This window comes from Ovis canadensis, chromosome 18 (assembly GCF_042477335.2).
Source record: "Ovis canadensis isolate MfBH-ARS-UI-01 breed Bighorn chromosome 18, ARS-UI_OviCan_v2, whole genome shotgun sequence".
Classification (NCBI taxonomy): Eukaryota; Metazoa; Chordata; class Mammalia; order Artiodactyla; family Bovidae; genus Ovis; species Ovis canadensis.
The window spans coordinates 70,216,798-70,237,952 of NC_091262.1; the positions used below are offsets into that span (position 1 = coordinate 70,216,798).

The following is a 21,155-nucleotide window of genomic DNA, read 5'->3' on the forward strand; positions in this document are numbered from 1 at the left end:
TCGCAAAGAGTCGGACACGACTGAGAGACTGAACTGAACTGATCCTCAGTTGAATAAATGCTAACAAATTAGGGGCCTTCTCCATGTTCTCCAGAGAGAGAGAGCAAACCACATACAGCTCAAAGTTTTGTGAGTTTCAAGGGTCCCCTTGTCACAGTAACAATCCAGGCACTAGAGGAAGCTCGCAGGAAGGGGCCCCCCTCCTGGTCACTCACCTGCAGAAGAGGACCTTCCTCCCCCACCATCACGGGGCAACTCTTACAAGTCAGCTACACGGGGAACATTTGGATCAAGGGGATTTCAGTAGGTGGTGACCTGGCCAAGACAAGGCCACTTCCTACAGAGCTTCTATTCTGCTGGGGTGAAAACTAAAGCAGCTGATATAGATGATGGTATTTTAAATCCCTGAGAGGGGCATCTTTGTACCCTATGATTGGGACCTGCTGTGTCTGTACGGACGACAGAGGCCAGATTGGAGAGTGCTGGCAGGCTGGGCTTATGCTCAAGGGGGCAGCAAGCCCACAGGGGCGGGCAGAGGTGGGTTCTGCTGGATGGCCATGGCTGATGGGAACGCAGGAAGGACTGACAGAGACGCGGCTCCATCTGTTACATCTTGAGAAGTTCCTCTACCCTCAACTCATTCCGTCTTTTTACAAAGCCCATGACCCCACTAAACTGTTCTACAGATGCTGGGTCCACAGGTGCGTTATCACATGTGACCTGGCCCTGTTAGAGTCTTGCCAAAAACATATTAGTGAGGAAAAAGACATGATACTCGCTCCTGAGGCCTTTGCTAATCTGTTCTAATCCTGCTTCTGAAACTTCTCTGTTTTCAGATGGTTCCAGCCCCAGAGGCAAAGACTAGAAGACAGGGGCTTGGGAGAGGATGAGGAGAGCTCAGACTCTTGGTTCTTTCACCAGCCCACAGGTTGAAGCTGTGAACTTCTGAGTCCCCCACATGGACCCTGGAGGATCACATACTGTGTTCATTAGAAATGCAGATTCCCAAGGTGAATCATGGCCCCCAAGGGTATCAAGTCCTAATCTCTGGACCCTATAAATATTACCTTATATGGAAATAGGATCTTTGCAGATGGGATTAAGTTAAGGATCTCAACATAGGGGGATTATCCTGGATTATCTGGGTAGGCCCTAAATACAATGACAAGTGACATTCTAAGAGACAGGGGGAGATTTGATACACACAGAAGAGGAGGAGGGACTGTGACAGCAGATACAGAGACTGGAGTGGTGTGGTCACAAATCAAGAAAGACTGGCAGCGCCAGAAGCTGGATTCTCCTCTGTAGCCTCTGGAGGGAGCACGGCCCTGCTGACATCTTGATTTCAGCACGTGCGTGGGTGTGCTAAGTCACTTCAGTTGTGTCTGACTCTTTGACCCCGTGGACTATAGCCTGCCAGGCTGCTCTGTCCAGGGGATTCTCTAGGCAAGAATACTGGAGTGGGTTGCCATGCCCTCCTCCAGGGGATCTTCCCAACCCACGGATGGGACCCACATCTCTTACATCTCCTGCGTTGGCAGGCAGGTTCTTTACCACGAGCGCCACCTGGGAAGCCCAGAGCAGTGGGTGGATTCTAGCACAGTGACAATGATTTCAGACTTCTGGCTTCCAGAAAAAATTCCTGTTGTCCTAAGCCACCAAACTGGTGACAGTTTGTTACAACAGCCATCAGAAACCGATACACTAGGTCTTAGCCCCCACCTTCTGAAATAAATTCTCTAGAGAGGAAGTTCTGGGATTCACTTTTTCAACAAGCATCCAAATTCATGCTGAAATGTGAAAAACATAGCTGTAAGACAGTGGGCTCCAAAGACATGTGATCACTCCAGAGGCTGAGGGAAATGAAGCTCAATAATAGAAATGGTACAGTATCACGTGTGTAATTTACAAATAGGCGAATACATTTAGGATGTGTGCTCTAAAATCTGTTCCTGATATATCCACATCAATTTATCCTGATATGACTAAATCGATGCTAGCCAACCAAACTTTCTACAGTGACAGAAATGTTCTATATCCAAGCTAATAATACAGCAGCCACATGTTGCTACTGAGCCCCTGAAATGTGGTTAGTGCAATGAAAGAAGCTAATTTTTCATTTTGCTTATTTTACTTCATTTTCATTAGCTTAAATTTAAAGAACCATATGGCTACTGTGTTGGACAACACAGGTGGAGCCCACTTCTTTGAGGAATGCCTTGAAGTTCACAGCTATGTAAGTGCCATGAAGGCAGGGATTCGGGACCATTTTGTTCATTGCTGTAGTCAGTTTCTAGAAGCAAATAGTAGGGACTTGATGTGTGTGTGAGTGGATGCTCAGTTGCTTCAGCCGTGTTGGACTCTTTTGTGACCCCATGGACTGTAGCCTGCCAGGGTCCTCTGTCCATGGAATTTTCCAGACAAGAATACTGGAGTGGGTTTCCTCCTCCAGGGGATCTTCTTGTCCCAGGGATCAAACCTGTCTCCCCTACAGCTCCTGCATTAGTAGACAGATTCTTTACCACTGAGTCACCTGGGAAGCCCAGGGACTTGAAAGAATATACATATATAGACATAGATATAGATATGTCTATATCTGTAAATACAACTGAATCACTTTGCTATACACCTGAAACTAACACAACATTGTAAATTGTCTATACTTCAATTTTTAAAAAATGGTTTAAAAAATTACAAAGAATTGCAGGAAGAAAGAGACCTACCATTGCATCTTGGCCTAATTTCTCATTGCATAGGTAAGGATCCTGAGGCTCACAGAGGGGGAGCAACTTTCTCAAGGCCACTCAGAAAGTGGGAGGAACCAGGACAGTGGAGTCGTGACTCCCATCCGCTTTCCCCTCCTGCCTCCACACCCACCCTCCAAACTGCACTCTGGCCTGTTTCTAGAAGCACACTCCAGGCTAGACGAGAACACCTTGCGGAAGATGGTGACCGCCACTCAGACCCCCTCTTACCCGCATATAGAATTCTCTGCCCTCATTCCCAGACTTGATCTGGAAAATGTAATAAGCCCCAGGGTAGCGGGTCGTTGCTTGCATTTGGAAGATGTCAGCGGGAACAGAGCGTCCTGACACCACGTCCATATCCCGGTACAAAATGGTGAAGGGCTGGTCTCTGCAGCCAGGATTCTCCGCAGGACACATACAGCGGCTGTCAAGAAGGGAAATCATGTGAGAAAGTGGCAGATCCTTTCCAGATGCTGGTTGTACCTACCTCTGTGCTTGAAACATGGGAAAGGAGGACACCCCATTTCTACCATCCAAATGCTGTGACTGTGGGGGCCCTCTCCTTCTGTCTCTGGTCTAAAAACTCTCCAGCGTGTAGGTGAGCCCTCTGTTTCCTAGAGAACGGCCTGTTCTGGCCAATCAGACAGTCCTGCTACTAAAGCATAAACCTGAGTTGTCTGGTTTTCAGAACACTGGGACATCCTGAAATGTACTTCATGTTGGTCGCATACTTAGTTGGCAAAAGTGTGCTGCGTAGCCCTTCACTTCCCAACCATCCATACTCATTGAGAAGCTTTAAAAGTGAGAAATCACAATAGATTGCTGGGTCTTGAGTGTTCTTTTTCACATTTTCTATTGTACTTACCCCAGTCTATGTGGAATAGAATTGGGTATTTCCTTTCTCTAAACAAAGCATCAGAACTCACTATATACAAGATACATTAGGACAGGACTTTCAGATGTTAGGACACTTATTGCAATGATAAATTTAATGATCTTAAGTTCACTCTTTAATAGGAGAAATAAATCATAGATGCAAATATGTCTGATACAACACATCTCATTTGAAACACTAGTAATAGCATAGTCTAACTATGCATATACTTAACATAGTATAACATAGTACAAAGTTGACTCATTACCAAGGTATGCGTTTTACAGACACCCCTGGATTTATCCTGAATCACTGCCCCCCCATCTCTCCCCTCATTCCTGAGATTCCCCCTAGGGGTCCGAGTGCATAACAGGATGAGGATATCTGTTGATCTATGCACTGGAGAAGGAAACGGCAACCCACTCCGGTGTTCTTGCCTGGAGAATCTCAGGGATGGGGGAGCCTGTTGGGCTGCCATCTATGGGGTCGCACAGAGTTGGACACAACTAAAGTGACTTAGCAGCAGCAGTATGCCTTGGTGGCCAAAACTGGGAGTAAGTTTTGCTGTTTCTGTCACTCTCCCCTGACTTCTAATCCATCTTCAAAATCTATCCATTCTATTTCTAAAATGTAGTCCAAATCCAGCTACTCCATCTCCGCTGTCCGTGCCCCGCCTCGCTGTCTCACCTGGACTTTGTGACAGCCTCCTTGATGGAACGGAAGGCTCTCCCACTCCAACCCATTACACCGCAGGCAGAGTGCCCTTCGTCAAACATAAATCAGATTATGTCTGTATCCCGCTTCAAAGGTTCTACAGTGGCACCCATTGCAACTTGGATAAAAACCAAACACATACTCTAGCCTCTAAATCCTCATGGGGTCTGGTCTCTGTTAGTTTCTCTAACTTCCTCACAGGTCACTGTCCATGTCATTGATGAGGCTGCCGCTTCTTCCTGTCCCTGAAGTCATCAAGGTTGCTCTTGTCTGATAGTCTTAAACACGCTGTTCCCTCTGCTCTTCTGCTCTGTTAACATCGACTCACCTTTCCATTCCAGCTCAAGGGTCATTTACTCAGAGGGGCTTTTAGACTCCCCAGACTAGACCAAGTCCAGCCTACTCTTTCACTTTGTAAATTTCCATTCTTCCTGTTCACAGCCCCTACTACCATCGAGGATCATGGATTCATTACGTGACCATTTGTTCATTGTCTTTCTTCTCCACCAGCTTAAGAACAAACACCACAGCACCTGGCACTGGGCACAGACCAGGAGTTCGACTAACACTTAATAGGTGAGTGTATAAAAAGAATTTTTAGGGCCTTCCCTGGTGGCTCAATGGTAAAGAATCTGCCTGCAGGAGAGGTGGGATCCACATACAGGAAGTACAGGTTCTATCCCTCGTCTGGGAAGATCCCATATGCCAAAGAGCAATTAAGCCCATGTGCCAAGAGAAGCCACCGCAATGAGAAACCCTCATACTGCAAAGAAGAGTAGCCCCTGCTAACCGCAGCTAAAGCAGAGCCCGAGAAGCAATGAAGACCCAGCACAGCCAAAAATAAACAAATAAATGCAATTACTTTTTAAAAAGGAATTTTTAAAGTTTTGGGTTTTTTTAAGGCTCCATCCAAACAGCCAAGTCAAGATGTTCCGGGTGCCAAAATAGCCACATTAAAATGTCATGTGTCACACAGAAACTAATCGCTTTCTAAAAGAGATTTGGAGGAGGGAGAGATGGCTCCCAGCTGAAGAGGATCGCAAACAGCTGGGAGGTGGCATTGGCAGTCAGATCTGAAAGACGGGGCAGTTCTGTCCCTGTGGCAATGGCAGGAAAGCCTTCCATGTGCAGAAATGTGAGCACAGAAGCCGGGAGGTGGGACATTCTGGGGTGTGGGTGAAGGTGAGAGCAGGTCACACTCAGGTTGGCAGGAATACAAGATACCTGAACAAGGAAATGAGCTGGATAAGGGCGGCTGGAGTGAAACTGGAATGGGGCCTGGAGGCAGGGTGCAGGAGTCTCCCAGGGCTCTCAGCGGCTCATCAGGGCCCCGCCAGTAACACCGGCTCAGGGCAGGTCCCCACCACAGACAACTGAGACCTGGAGAAACCCAGGGACAACCAGGAATGGGAGTCGGTGAGGGCGGAGTTCTGCTCTGCCACAAAGGGCCTTGGAACCAGAAATCAAAGAACGCTGTTCCACAGGGCTACTGAGAAGCACAGTGCTTAGCAGCCAGCAAAGACTCCTTTAAGACCTGTCTGTTCCTGCTTTGTCCTCTTCTGCCAGCTTTTGATCAGAGCGGGAAGCACACTGGTAAGGCGTGAATTCCTCTTAGGAGCTGCGTCCTTAGAGGGCATGCACGATGGACGTGTCCGTTCATCCCTGTATCCCAGTTGGGAGGGCTGGGAGCTGTGGGGGTGGTAAACAGGTGACTGGAAGGGAGGAGGGCAGAAGACATCTGTGTGTGTGTGTGTGTGTGCACGCGCACACATGCACCTGTTGCAATGCATGCAGGCTACAGTGGAACTAAGACAGTTAAATAGGAACCCAACAGTAAGAAGAGGAATTCCTAGTACACGGGGGGCAGAAAACCACTGTTCTATTGTGTTCACTCTGTAGAGGTTGTTTTCACTTCGGTTCTCACCTCAACTAAATATTTGCCATCTGGTGATTTCATTCAATCACTATTGTGACATCAAAAACTTGATTAGAGCAAGCTAGGTACCCCAGTTAACGAGAACTCTCTAGTGACCTGTCCAGCCCCTCGCTACTCCCAACAAGGTCCAGGAAGACTGGACGCATCCATTTCACCTGGCGGCTTGTCTGCAAGGCCGAGTCTCACACCAGAGCAGGCCCACGGAATCAGAACTGGGCCACTAACAAGATCCCTAGGTGGTTTCTATGCACGTGATCGTTGAGAAGCCCAACTCTAAAGACCCTGTATATCCACCAAAACAGCAACAACATCCAGGACAAAGTCATTAAAGGGAAAAGGAGATTCATGAACCCCACCTCTCCTCTTGATTAGCTTTCTAGAGAATCTCCATATAGCTCTGGCATGAGCGGGGGAACGGTAGAGAAGTATGGCGGGGGGGGGGGGGGGGGCACGCATGTGTTGCGTTCAGTTCAGTCGCTCAGTGGTGTCCAACTCTTTGCGACCCCATGGACTGCAGCACGCCAGGCTTCCCTTGTTGTGTAGGAGACAGTGGACCACATCTCCCATGACCCTGGCAGGTACTCTCTCCTTGACACCACACTGGCTGATTTCTGAAGCAGGTTCCTCGTCCACATTCCCATCTCCCCAGGGGAAGCCATGACTTACTTATCACTGATCCGCAGATAAGGCTCCTCACAGCGGATGGGGTCAATGCACTTGAAGCCCCCTTGCAAATTGTAACAGGTCTGCTGCAGGATGCACGTGTGGTTTCTGTGCTCACACTCGTTAATGTCTGAAATGCATGATAGACAAGAGGCTGAAGCCAGGCAGCACTTCCGAGGTGACGGTCCCGGGGCCAGACGGGTGGGAGTGGGGGTGGAGGCTGCCTGGATCTTTCTATAGAGCTACACTAGCCAGTATGGCAGCCTCCGGCCACACATGACCACTGAGCACTTGAAATGTGACTAGTCTAAACTGAGATGTGGAAAATACAGATCAGAGTCCAACAACTTAGTAAAGCCAAAGAATGTAAAACATCCTTAATTTTTATATTGAGTACATGGTAGACTGGTAATATTTTAGATATATAGCTCTAAATAAAATATGCTCTAAAATTAATTTTACCTGTTTCTTTCTATTGTTTTAATGTGACTACTAGGACATTTTCAATTACATATGTGGCTCACATTTATAGCTCACAATATATTTCTACTGCTTGGCACTGTTGTGTGGAGAATTCTTGCTTGGTGTTGGGATAAGGCAGGTCCAAGGAGCTGAAAATGAATCTGTTGCCCAGCTACCAGCCTCCTCCATCCGCCCCAGTAGGTGAGCATGGGCAGGAAATCATCTTGAGCAGCCAATCTTGGGGAGATACCACCCCCTTCACAACCGGGGGTCACAACCCTTTGAGGCAGGTGTCCCTCCACCTGTGCCATTCTCTAGGAAGTGGGTAAAGAAAGGCTGACCAGGCTGCGGTCCAGGGACCATGAGAAAACCAGCTCATGGACCACGACCCGCCCATCAGAGGTCCTGGTGGGGTCTGGAGCCTTCCTCAGAGGGGCCACAGAGACCTGCCTGGGGAGGCAGGACCAGCTGTGTGTATCTGCAGAGGGCATTCCAGCAAGGAGACTGACCTTGTCCTTTCTGAAGCCAAAGGATGGGGCTGCAGGGCAGGAAGGTACCAGCCCAGGCATCCTGCCCAGAGCCTGCCGCACTGGGAGTCACCAGCACCCATTCACACCCTCACCCCTGCCACCTTCCCCAGGCAAAGACATCCAGGTGGCCCCCTGAGCCAGCCCCATCTCACACCTCCCCTAGCTGGGTCCCTCTAGCAGCCTCACCCTGGCAGCTCCGGTTGTCATCCAGCAGGATGTAGCCGGCTGGGCAGGAGCAGAAGTACGTGCCCGGCTGGTTCACACACTCATGTTGGCAGAGGAACTCAGAGAAGCTGCATTCGTCCATATCTGGGGGAGACAAGTTACACACTCCATTTATAATCATAAACTACCTGGGCATGGGAACTTAGTGCTATTCTAGCTTAATTTATCCCAGCCTGCACACTCTCCTTGGTCAGCAAGGAGATCAGATCAGTCAATCCTAAAGGAAATCAATCCTAAATATTCGTTGGAAGGACTAATGCTGAAGCTGAGGCTCCAATACTTTGGCCATCTGAAGCAAAGAGCCGACTCACTGGAAAAGACCCTGATGCTGGGAAATATTGAAGGCAGGAGGAGAAGAGGATGAGAGAGGATGAAATGGTTGGATAGCATCACTGACTCAATGGACATGAGTCTGAGCATGACGAAGAGAGACGGGGAAGGACAGGGAAAAGTCTGGCGTGCTGCAGTCCATGGAGTCACAAAAAGTCAGACATGACTTAGCAACTGAACAAGAGTAACCACACTCTCCTGACACATAGGATAGCTTCTCTGCCAAGAAGTTTTCCAATTCATTTTTGAATAATTCTGGCGATGGGGAGCTCACTACCTACCAAGGAAGCCCACAGATAATTGGGCAGCTCTAATTGGTAGAAAATTCTCTCCTTCATGAAGCTAAACTCTGTCTCCACTAAGCTTCCAACACCGTTTTGCCTCTGGCTCAGCTACATCACCTACTCATCACTGTCTCATTTTGCCCTGTAGGTGAATCTACCCTCTACGTCTGGAGGTGAGATTTGTCTGCTGGAGTTTTCTGGGTGCAGAGCTCTTCCCCAGACCTGAAAAACATTCAGCGGACCTAGTCTTCTGAAAGGGCAACTTTACCAGTGCCTTGTGGTTATTTAGTCACTGAGTCATGTCTGACTCTTTGCAACCCCACGGACTGCAGCAGGCCAGACTCCTCTGTCCATGGGATTTCTCTAGGCAAGAATACCGGAGTGGGTTGCCATGCCCTCCTCCAGGGGATTTTCCTGACCCAGGGATCAAACCAGCGTCTCTTATGTCTCCTGCATTGGCAGACAGGTTCTTTACCACTATTGCTTCCTGGGAAGCCCCAGTTACCAGTGCTAACTCCCCTCTAATCGCCCACAAGTTGAGAACCAATATTATTCCTAAAATCACAGCTAAAAGGGACATCTCCAGAAGGCCAGGGGGTGCGAATTTTATTAAAACGTCACTGTGTCCAAAAACCTCCCTGAGGGACTTCCCTGGCGGTCCAGTGGCTAAGACTCTGTCCTCCCAATGCAGGAGGCCCCGGTTCCATCACTGGTCCAGGAACTAGATCTCACATGTTGCAACTAAAGATGTCACATGCTGCAATGAAGACGGAAGAGTCTATGTGCTGCAACTAAGCCCTGGCACAGCCAAATAAACACATAAATATTAAAAAAAACTTCCTTGAAAGGGAAAACTCTGTGTGGCATGGGGTGGCCTGCCTGCCTCAGGTGGTCTGGGATGTGGGACCTGGCGCTAGGCCACTCTCCAGCCACAGAGGTGGGGACCTGAAGAGGGAGCCGTTGAACTTGTAGACTGTGGCCAGGGATACAAAAGCAGGCGTTCCAGAAAAGCCAACTCTTCATCACACACAGCGTTTGGCAAGAGAACCCCCATCTGAGCCTCACGCGATAAGCACGCCAAAGAAAACATGTTTTTCTTTCATTTGTTGTGTTCCCGAAAACTTGCTTTCACTGGCTTCCCCATGTGACATGTCCTCGGATTGCTCTCTGGAATCACCCAGAGAGGGTGTCCGCACATGGGAGGCTGCTTCTCCACTATGCGATAATTTCTGTGTTACATGCCTGCTGTCTCTCACATTCGAGAAGGGAAAACTCCTTTCCTTCTCTCCCAGGGGCCTCCGGGCGATGGGTTATGAGCCAGCAGAACTGAGATGCTGCTTTGAAAAGTTAAAGCACGCTCAGTGAGTCAGATCTGCTCTGTCCTGCCCACTCCCGCTCCCTGGGGAGCCTTGTAGAGTCTGGTCTTGGCCCCAGCCATCCTAACAGAGTATCCTGTTTATTTCTGTTAAGCGTGTAGATTCCATTCATACCTTTAGTAGAAGGCAGTGGTAAAACCTGTCATTTCCTGAGAGCTCGCTGTGTATCAAGCCCTGGGTTACATGCGCTACACACCTCATCTTATTCAATCCTCACCTCAGCCCTAGAAAGGGGTGCTATTATAAACCATACTTGACAGAGGGGAGATTGAGGCTCACAGAAATTAAGTAACTTTTTTTTTTTTTTACTTTTTGGCCACGCCATGTGGGATCTTAATTCCCCAAAAAGGGATCAAATCTGCCCCCTGCATTGGAAGCACAGAGTCTTAATCACTGGACCACCAGGGAAGTCCCAAGGTTAGGGACTTTGACTAAATTTACAGATAACAAGTAAGCAGTAGAGCTGGGATCTGAACCTTGCCAGCCAGACTCTGGATTCTATACTCATCAACACAATGCCATAATGTCTCTGAGTAAATCCTGCCTGAATCAGACTCCAGATTGGTGGATCTGGGGAGTCCTGGGCTTGGGAAGTTCCCTGGCTGGGGCTTGCCCCACTGCAGATGGAGAGACGGCAACCACCTCCACCTAACAGACCCCTCTGCTTATGTTAGAGTCACAACCCCAGACTTTACTAAGGATTGTGGCTCCATCCTCCACAAGCAGAAATACAATGGACCTAGAGAAAAAAGTTATGACAAACCTAGACTGCATATTCAAAAGCAGAGACATTACTTTGCCAATAAAGTTCCATCTAGTCAAAGCTATGGTTTTTCCAGTAGTCGTATGGATGTGAGAGTTGGATTGTAAAGAATGCTGAGTGCCAAAGAATTGATCTTTTGAACTGCAGTGTTGGAGAAGATGCTTGAGAGTCCCTTGGACTGCAAGGAGATCAAACCAATCCATCCTAAAGGAAATCAGTCCTGAATATTCATTGGAAGGACTGATGCTGAAGCTGAAGCTCCGGTACTTTGGCCACCTGATGTGATGTGATGTGATGTGAAGAGCCAACTCATTGGAAAAAACCCTAATGCTGGGAAAGACTGAGGGCAGGAGAGGGGGACAGCAGAGAACGAGATGGGTAGATGGCATTCAATCCTCACCTCAGCCCTAGAAAGAGGTGCTATTACTAACCATACTCAACAGAGGGGAGATTGAGGCTCACAGAGGTTACCGATTCAATGGACATGAGTTTGAGCAAACTCAGGGAGATAGTGAAGGACAGGGAAGCCTGGTGTGCTACAGTCCATGGGTTCGCAGAGTCGGACACTGCTGAGCAACTGAACAACAACAAATAAATAAGTGAAGTAAGTCAGAAAGAAATATCATATGTTAATGCATCTATGTGGAATCTAGAAAAATGGTATGAATGATCTTATTTGGAGAGCAGAAATGGAGACACAGACATAGAGAACAAATGTATGGATACCAAGGGAGGAAGATAGGGATGGGAAGAATTGGGAGACTGGGATTAATGTATATACACTACTATGTATAAGATAAATAGCTGACGAGAACAGACTAGAGAGCACAGGGAACTCTACCCAGTGCTCTGTGGTGGACCTAAATGGAAGGGAAGTCCAAAAGAGAGGGGATGTGTGTATACATATAGCTGGTTCACTTTGCCATACGGCAGAAATGAACACAACATTGTAAAGCAACTAGACGCCAATAAAAATTACTATGAAAGATTGAAGCAGGAATAAAAAAGAAATACAGGCCAGCTTCTGGCAAGGAGCACAGTTTCAAGCATCCACATGAGAATCCATTGTGGTTTCCTGGGTCAGCTCACTTAGCAAATCTCTAAGGGACATGGGGCTGCACGGAGGGGCCACAGCAGCTGGAACAACACAGTGAAGGTCACAGTTCCTGGCTGGGAAACAAGCAGCACAGAAAGGGAGCAAGTAGGAAGGGACAGACAACAAGCTCCCGGCAAACATCCCCGCAAATCCTGTCTGACTCTCTGCGACCCCATGGACTGTAGCCCGCCAGGCTCCTCAACAGAGGGTAGATTTGTTCTGTCCATGGGATTTTTCAGGTAAGAATATTGGAGTGGGTTGCCATTTTCCTCCTCCAGGGGATCTTCCTGACCCAGGGATCAAACCTGTGTCTCCTGTGTCTTGTGTTTTGCAGGCAGATTCTTTACCTGCTGAGCCATCAGGGAAGCCCAGGCCCACAGTGGACAAGGGTTACCTAAAGATTTCAGAATCTTGCAGAAGATTGCATCATCACGAATATGGGGAAAACAATGACCATTTTGGTTAAAGTGAGTCAACTAAAAATCTTTGCCAAAACACCAAGGATGGCTTCTTGAAAAACCAAAAGTTTCTTACACTTAGGCTTAGAGAAAGTAAGTTAACACAAATGACACTTAGGTCCCCCAGCTCATCTCATCTCTATGACTGCCAGTGAAGGTGTTTGTTAGTTTGTTTGTTTTTTTAACAAATGAGGAAACTGAGGCTCAGGAACTGACTTGGCCAGGGAAAGTACTGAACGGGAAAGCTAGAATTTGAAATTGGCTCCGTCTGACTCTTCAGTCACTCTCTCACACCTTCTCTGCAGGTGGCCACATCTATGGATGTGCAGACAATTCTCCAAAACTGAAGGACCCCATCCGGTAATGCTAAACTTTTCACCTCTTAGTTCCTTAGCCCAGATTCCCCAAAGGAATGCCACAGGAGGTGGGGAGAGACAGGGATTGAAATCTAGGAAGAAAGTAGCTTTTTATGCCTGAGTATATTTTACGGCTATTTCTGGGACTGACATTTAATCGGCCTAAGGCTCTCTGTAACTGCCTGCTTGTGGCTGTGTCTTTCCTGGCCCTGGGGAGAAGAGCTCCTTTGTTTCAGAGAATTCCGTCCCCAAAACACTCTAGTTCTACCTGAAGCTATCACACAAGTTCCATTCATGGCCTGGGTCAGTTCCTGTTACAGTGAAATCCAGGATTAGGAAACTTTCTATTCTGGAGGACGAAAAGATTTTCACACTCTAGGATATGGCCCACTTGTTTTGAAAAATACAGTGAAGCATCATTAATTTGGACTGTGCTCCTTCACAATTGCTGATGATGCTAAAACTGAATAGAATGGAGTTTAAGTCAACATTAAAAAAAAAAAAACAGGAAAAGAAAAAGAGAAGGAGAAATGGAGCAAAGAATGAACTATACATGGCCCTCTGCAGAATGCTACAGGAACAGATGGGAGTAAGAAGCTACTCCTATTCTCAAGGAGTTTACTGGAGTTTACAAGTTTCTAAGATAATTATAATAGAGTCCACAAGCTAGCATGAGCAAAGAGTCATAGCTTCCTGGGCTTGGAAAGAATTTACAAAAGGTCAACTGAGCCATCTGTGTTCTCACAATAAATTAAGATTTTATTCATTCAACATCCAATCTTTCATTAGTTGATCTGAAAACTAGTTACTGCATGTTCATGATGGGCCAGGTCTAAAGTTAGGCACTGATTATAGAGATTTTAATAGTTTACATACATAATCTCATTCATTCAACACTCCCCCTCCCAACCCTACCCTGTGAGACTTGCTTTTATTTCTGCTATTATTCTATTAGTACTATCTGCCCTATTCCCATGACTTGACTCAGTGCTGGGTGAAGACAGATAATTCAAACCAGCATGCAAAATTAGGCAATTCCTCTTCCTCTTCAACCCCATGTCAGATCCTAAAAGTTAGCTCCGCTGATTTTTGCATTAAGGGTCAAATAACTAGGGACGTGCAGTTGCGTGCCACCTTTGGGAAGTGACTTATCTCTGTTTTGTGTGGTTGTAACCCCGCTGCACTGGAAAATGTCCCAAACTGGAAATCTGTCTGGGAAATAAGAGGAAACACCTGTGAAGAAACCCCTGTCCCAGTGCCCCTAGGACAAGTGGAAGTCTCCAAAGCCAAGCTCATTACCACTGCAATGAACGCCATCATCCTCAAGTTCATATCCTGGGTCACAGCGGCAGATGAAAGAGCCATAGGTGTTGACACAGGTTTGTACACAGGGATTCTCAGTTGCACACTCATTCACATCTGTAAAAAAACAAAAGCATATCACTAACCATTCCCACAAGAGAACTTTGTATTCACTCAGCAGAAGAATGCACCAGCAGCAAAATCCACTACCACCAGGAGACCAGACCCACAGATACCAAGGATTTCCATCTAGGACCTGTCAGATGGAGAGCTCAGACCCCAAAGAGCTCACTGAAGAAGCACGGGCTCCATCCATACATCCCCTCTGGGGCTGCAAGTTAGGAAGGGTGGAAACGGCGTGTATACATTTCATATACGTGTGTAGACATGTACACGTTTACACCTCCAAGGAAGTCTACTCCCCAAGGCTCGCCAACAGGAATTTCTAGGCTACATCTGCTCCTTCCCATCCCCAGTTAGCTCTTACCTCACCCCCACTGACTTTGAAGTTTCAGATAAAGAGGTAAATAAGCATGATAATTTACAAAAAAATAACTATTCACTATCGCTGTGGACTGAACTGTGTCCCCTCCAAAATTCATATGTTGAAACCCTCATCCCCACATGTGATGATATCTGGAGATGGGGCCTTTGGGAGGTAATTAAGGTTAAATGAACTCATAAAGGTGGGGTCCTTATGAAAAGAAGCACTAGAGCGCTTGCTCTTGCTCTTTCTGTTGTGTGAGGACAGGGAGAAGGTGGCCACCTACAAGCCAAGAGGCACCCAGGCAGCCAATCATGCTGGCAACTTCACCTTGGACTTTCAGCCTCCACAACTGAGAGAAAGTAAATTTATGTTATCTAAGCCACCATGGTCTATGGTATAACATTTTGTCATGGCAGCCTGAGCCGACTACGATAGATGGACATAAATAATGTCACTGATAATTACAGAAGGATCTCATACTCACCGAATCCTTACAGCCTGGGCTCAGGACCATCACCCCATGTTACAAGTTCCGTAGGTTAAGGAGAGAACCACAAAAGGGCCCAAGGAAACTTTAAGGAGTGATGGGATATTCATTGGGCTTCCCAGGTGGCACTAATGGGAAAGAACTCACCTGCCAATGCAGGAGACATAAGAGATGAGGGTTTGATCCCAGGATCTGGCAGATTCCCTGGAGGAGGGCATGGCAACCCACTCCAGTATTTTCCCCTGGAGAAGCCCATGGACAGAGAAGCCTGACAGGCTACCGTCCATAGCGTTGCAAAAAGTTGGACACAACCGAAGCGACTTAGCACACACGCACGCGATGTTCACTATCTTGAGGTGGCGATGGTTTCGTGGGGATATATGTATGTCAAAGTGCATGAAATCGTGTGCCTTTAACAGTGCAGTTCATCTTATGTCACTTATACATCAACAAAGATGTTTATCTTGGTTTTGAAGTTGACAGATGTGCCCAAGTCCCCAAGCTAGCAAGGGCACAGTTGAAAATGGGACGTGGGTCAGGGGTCTTTCTACAATATACAGGGTTCATTCTGCAGAGCTCAGAGAAGGGGAGGCAAGAAGGGAGCCACTGGTACAATGGCACTGGCTGACCCATTTTAAACTCCTCTCCCCGATACTCCATATGACAATGGCCAAAGTGCCAGCTGAGAAAATGTCTATCCCTTTCAAAGTCCGGGTAAACCTCTTCAGACTCTTAATTTGAATGCTTTCAGAATTAAAAGGGAAGTGGCTCGAGAAGTTTTTCTTACAGAAGAGGGCAAGCCCATATCCACATAGCTTCCACTTCCTGGCATCTTTGAAACTTTCAGAGGGGCAAAAAAAATAGATGGCCATGCAGGGCGAGTCCAGGGAGATGCCAGTCTCCACCGGTGCAAAGGAAGTCTAGAGGCTGTCCACCCAGGAGGCCAGGAAAATGTGATGCCAGGCTGTCCAGGCAGGACAGCACCAAGGAGAAGGAGGGCTCGAGTCTTCGGCTTCCAGCCAGAGGCTGGCTGTGCAAGGAGAGCAAGCCCAAGACCCGCCCTCTTACAGCTTCAGCTACTTGCACTTCTGCCCCCAGGGCCCTGGCAGCCCTCTCTGGCCAGCCCTGCCCTCCACACCTGCCCAAGGGCCCTTCTGAATCCTGTGGGAGCAGACCCGCTCCCCACTCCAACCTGCTGGACAGGACGACTGGACTCTTGGGCTTTACGCTCCTTTCTGCCACCACCTAGCTGCGTGACTCTGGCCAAGTTGCTTAACCTCTTTGAAGCCTGATTTCCTCATCTGCCTTGCCTACCTCACAAGGCTATTGTTGGGGCTCAGTGAAACGAACAAACGTGACAATCCTTTGACGAGGGCAAAGCCCTCTACCTTGCTTGAGGTGTTAGGAATACAAAAGCTTGCTGGAGTCTGTCACATCCTGTGTGCCGTGGGCCCTGCTGATGCGATATCCCAGTGGCCGAGTGCCTGCGTCCAGGCCTGGGTGCTTTGTCTGTCGCTTTATCACACTGCTGGACCCGGAGCCAGGTATGTTAACTGCTCCTTGTCAGAGGATGCTCTCCACGGGACACAAGGGCCTTTGGGCTTCTCTGTGCTTGGCTGTGCCTTAGGAGGGGCTGGCATCTCGAACCTCCAGCCCTGGCACGGAGAAGCCTGCATCTGCGCTAAGCCACTTGTCACAGCAGCAAAGGAGCCAGGCGCCTGCTCCCCTGCCCAATCAGCTCCCTCAACCTCCCAGGCCAGCCTCTGCTCTCAGGAGAAAATGACCTCTCCTGGCATGAGGAACACAGTCGAGACTTCTTGGAACAACAGCAGAACCAGCTTTGGAAGAGAGACTGACAAAGAATCCAGGATCCAGCTCTTTAACGCTGATGCCTTCCTGTTTACTCAATGATTTAGATACGATTAAACTAATGGAGACATAATATCCTCCAACTAGCTGGCCAGGAGCCTGCCAGCCAGACCTCGAGTGCTGTGACAAGGAAATGGATCCTGCAAAAGCTGGTGGCAGGCTCCAAACAAAGACCTCATTCTGAGTCTCTGGCGCTGTCTCCACCCTGGATGGGGCAGCTGCCAGGGACTGGCGGCCCCGGGCTGCAGGCTGGGGGTGGGGAGCTGGGGGCCAGGCAGGACTTGCGCTAATTCTTTGGGTCTTAAGTCCCCTGTTCACTTCCTGAGCAGAAGATATCTTCAGCTGGAAAGTGCCATAAGCCTGGAACTTGTTTTTCTTACTTATCAGTATGTGACACGATCATGTCAAAGTCAGAAAATGCCTTTGTTTCATTCTGTTACTGCGGGGAATGTCGGGTTGTAAGGGAAGTTACCACTATCACCATCCTATTACTCTTTAAAATAACAGGCCCTCCTAGCATGGACAAGGGAAAGCTATAATGACAGGCATCGAAGTTGCCTGTGGGGCTTCCCCTGGTGGCTCCGGGGTAAAGAATCTGCCTGCCAATGCAGGAGACAAGGGTTCCATCCCTGATCCAGGAAGATCCCTCTAAGCAACTCAGCCCATGTGCCGTAACTACTGAAACCCCCAAGCCCTAGAGCACGCCCTCTGTATCAACAGAAGCCACCACAATGAGAAGCCCATGCAGAGAATAGCTCCTGCTTGCTGCAACTAGAGAAAGCCCATGCAGCAATGAAGACCCTGCACAGCCAAAAGTAAAATAAATAAAGAAAATTATTATTTTTTAAAAGTTGCCTGTGAAACCCTTGCATAAAATGTATGTGAATATCTCGCATTTCATCAGGAATCAGGAGCCCTCTCTCTTTATCCCTCTTTGGGCCTTGGGAATTGAACTCAGGCTAAGAGGACATATGAGAAAGCTTCTGACTGATCAAAAATGTTGGCAAGGCTACTTGTGGACAGCGGATACACAGAGAGAAGTAAAATCCATGAAATCGTAAGCTCCCAGCTGGTGGATGATGTGGTTCTAATCTCAGTAAATGCGCAGAGTACATCCTGACATGTTTCACATAAGCTCAGTTAGGATCTCAGGTTTCTGTAAGCAACGGCATGAGCGGGCAGTGAGTGGAAGTACACTTTAACAACGGCGTTTCCCACCGACATAAGCTGTCAGACTCTGAAGAAGACAGCATCTAGGGTTTCACACTGTGTTCAAGCTATCATTCATGTCACATACCTTGGCAAGACCTTCCATCCTCGTTGAGGGTAAAACCAGGGTTGCATGTACAGGAATAAGATCCGGGAACATTCGCGCACAGCTGCTGGCAGTAGCCATAACGACATTCATCAATGTCTGGAAACAGAATCGCAAGCAAGGTATGAAATTTCTTCTCCATCACCGGTGCCACCCCCAGCATCATTACTGCCCGTCTCTTCTGGAACAGCTTCACAAAGGGAAGCGAAAAGGGAGCTAATGCAAAGACAGCACCGACTAAGCCTCAGGGAAAGTGACAACCCTCTGGATTCCAGGCTCAATCTCCCCACCATCCTCCCTGACCTGTCTCAGTCTTGTGAACACCTGAACCTATCTTGAAAGCTGCAGAAAAAAATTTTTTGCTTAGAGAGGAACGTTGGTCCAGGTGACCTCTAGGATTTCATCCAAATCTAAGACTTAACACTAAGACGGATCCAACCTTGACAGTCGCTCTAAGATTCTACGGGAGCATGTCACTGCCCTGGGAATGGACAAGTTAAAGTGTAAAAGGATTCCATAGCGTGGTTCCTGTAGACTCTTTGCCAGCTCCACTAAAAATGAATATGGGGACCTTCCTGGTGATTCAGCGGTTAAGAATCTACCTGGTAATGCAGGGAACATGAGTTCAATCCCTGATCAGGGAACTAAGATCCCAAACATCATGGGGCAATTCAATGCACACACCACAACTGGAGAAGTCACCACTCACCGCGACCAGAAGGCCTGCCTGCTTCAGCGAAAGGCCCCGCATGATGCAACTAAGACCTGACACAGCCAATTAAATAATTATTTCTTTAAAAATCATAATAAATAATGAATATGTCTGGCTGTTGGGAACAAGACTGAGTACAGGCTAGGCCAAGCTGGGGAGCACTGCAGTCTGGAGACCTGTGAACCCAGGAGCACAAGGATGCTGGAGTTCACCTTGAATCTCCTCTTTGTAGCACAGCAGCCATAAAACTCTGGATAAACACACCTTTTTCAAACTACAACCAGTTTCTCTTGAGCAAGCAGCTATGTGGGTGAACGGTTCTTTTTAGCAGAGCCAGGCTGACATGTACCAGTCAATGGGGAGTCTGAGGTTATGGGAAAGCACTTCCCAACACCCCAGGCTGATGGGCTGGAGAAATCACTCCTGCAAGATAGGATGTTTTGAATGAAGCCTCCAGGTAGGGACTAAGCTCTCACTTGACTTATAGGTATAATGGGTCCCTATTTCATGCTCAACTCCTCCTAAACATTCCCCCTCTGGTATCCCAGTTCCTTTGGAACCAGGGTCCATTCAGGGTTTTGAAGACCAGCTTAGAACTTTTCTCTGTGCCTGGCTTCTACCACCTACTGCCAGAAAGCAGTAGCCCCTCATTGGAAGAACTGATGCTGAAGCTCCAGTACTTTGATGCTGATGAGAAGAGCTGACTCATAGGAAAAGACTCTGATGCTGGGAAAGATTGAGGGCAGGAAGAGAAGGCAGTGACAGAGGATGAAATGGTTGGATGGCATCACCATCTCAATTGACATAAGTCTGAGCAAACTCCAGGAAAGAGTAAAGGATGGGAAAACCTGGTGAGCTGAAGTCCATAGAGTCACAAAGAATTGGACAAGACTGAATGACTGAACAACTGCCAGAAGAGACCCCACCTCCACATTACTCATTATTCAGCCCCCCTCAGAAGCTGTGCCCTGCCCTTGTCATTCCGTTTTATCTCTGAGTGGCAGCTACTCTTAACCCAGCTCACCCCACCGCTGAGAGGCATGCAGCTCCCACGTGGAAAGCACATTGACTTGTGCAGTTGTTGGTCCTGACTCTTACGTGGGTGCAGTTGGGTGCGTCCCCAAGCCCAGAGAGATAGCAGGGGGAAAAGAGGGCATCTTCTGCCTTAGGGGTGGCTTGGAGGAAAGGCAATCACCTGGCCCTTCTTTTTCTGCAAAGGCAATGCCTCCAAAGTCATGCAGAAAGGGTGGTGGATGGCTATGGAATTTGCACCTTGAAAGCAAAAGAAGAGTTTGGCCAGCAGAAGGCACAAGTTTAGCCATACTGGGGAAAGGTCCTCACTTTGGATGTCAATTATAAGCAGACTGTGCGTGCAGCACCAATTAGGCCTCCAGGAGCATCCTTCCTAAAGCTTCATGCTCTGTGAATAAGAACAACCCTCCTGGGGGAGGAATGTCCCAGTTACTGTCCCCACTCAGACGGGGAGGGGTTTCCTGGCCCCAAGGTCTCTGCAATCTGGCCTGCGTGTCCCGGTCACCTGGTCTTCTCTAGCACCCCCTTGTGGAGGAAAAAACTGGACTGAAAAACAGGACGCAGATTTTAGACCCAACTAACTGTCCAGCATGTCCCTCCTCTATGAGTCTCAGTTTCCAACTCTATAAAAGGTGGATGACATAATATATAACATCCCTTCCAGCTCTGAAATGCTACACATTGAGTTCCCATACAAATAACTCACACTGATCTGCTTATGTTCAAATCAGTGGCCTCAGATTTTCCATAATAGCTGAGGTTGGTTAAAATGCAAAGCACTCATCGTATTCACATATGCCCATGTGCAGCCAGCTCTTCGGTGCCTGGAAAGGAGAACCAAGTGAGGTCCAAGCTGGCTTGTCAGGCCTCTTTGGGCAGGGCTCTACAGGAGACCTCAACACAGTCTCAATCAAGAGAAAATGGGAAAAAAGAATCTTTTTGTCTGTTTGTTTCCATGATGTTGTTTGGATTTATTTCTTAGCACCTCCAGGACTGACTTTCAGGCAACAGAACAGTGTCTTGAGACTTTAAACTAGAAGGGCTTTTCCAAGAAACAGGAAAGAAATCACACCCTAGGAAGAGAAATTGCAATGACAACTAGAGATTTTTATGAATGCATTCACTTGGCTAAACCAA

At 47.9% G+C, this 21,155-nt stretch overlaps 1 protein-coding gene across 3 annotated transcripts in view; it reads right to left on the minus strand.

Annotated features, from left to right (window-relative positions):
- FBLN5 (fibulin 5) overlaps window positions 1-21,155 on the minus strand; it is an 88,245-nt gene that overhangs the window by 8,226 nt on the left and 58,864 nt on the right. For all 3 annotated transcript variants that reach the window (XM_069559606.1, XM_069559605.1, XM_069559604.1), the window contains 5 exons: window positions 18,257-18,373; window positions 14,114-14,233; window positions 8,113-8,235; window positions 6,938-7,064; window positions 2,976-3,171 (listed from right to left, as the gene is read on the minus strand). In XM_069559606.1, coding sequence (XP_069415707.1) covers window positions 2,976-3,171; window positions 6,938-7,064; window positions 8,113-8,235; window positions 14,114-14,233; window positions 18,257-18,373 — 683 coding nt within the window. The remainder of the gene's footprint in view (window positions 1-2,975; window positions 3,172-6,937; window positions 7,065-8,112; window positions 8,236-14,113; window positions 14,234-18,256; window positions 18,374-21,155) is intronic.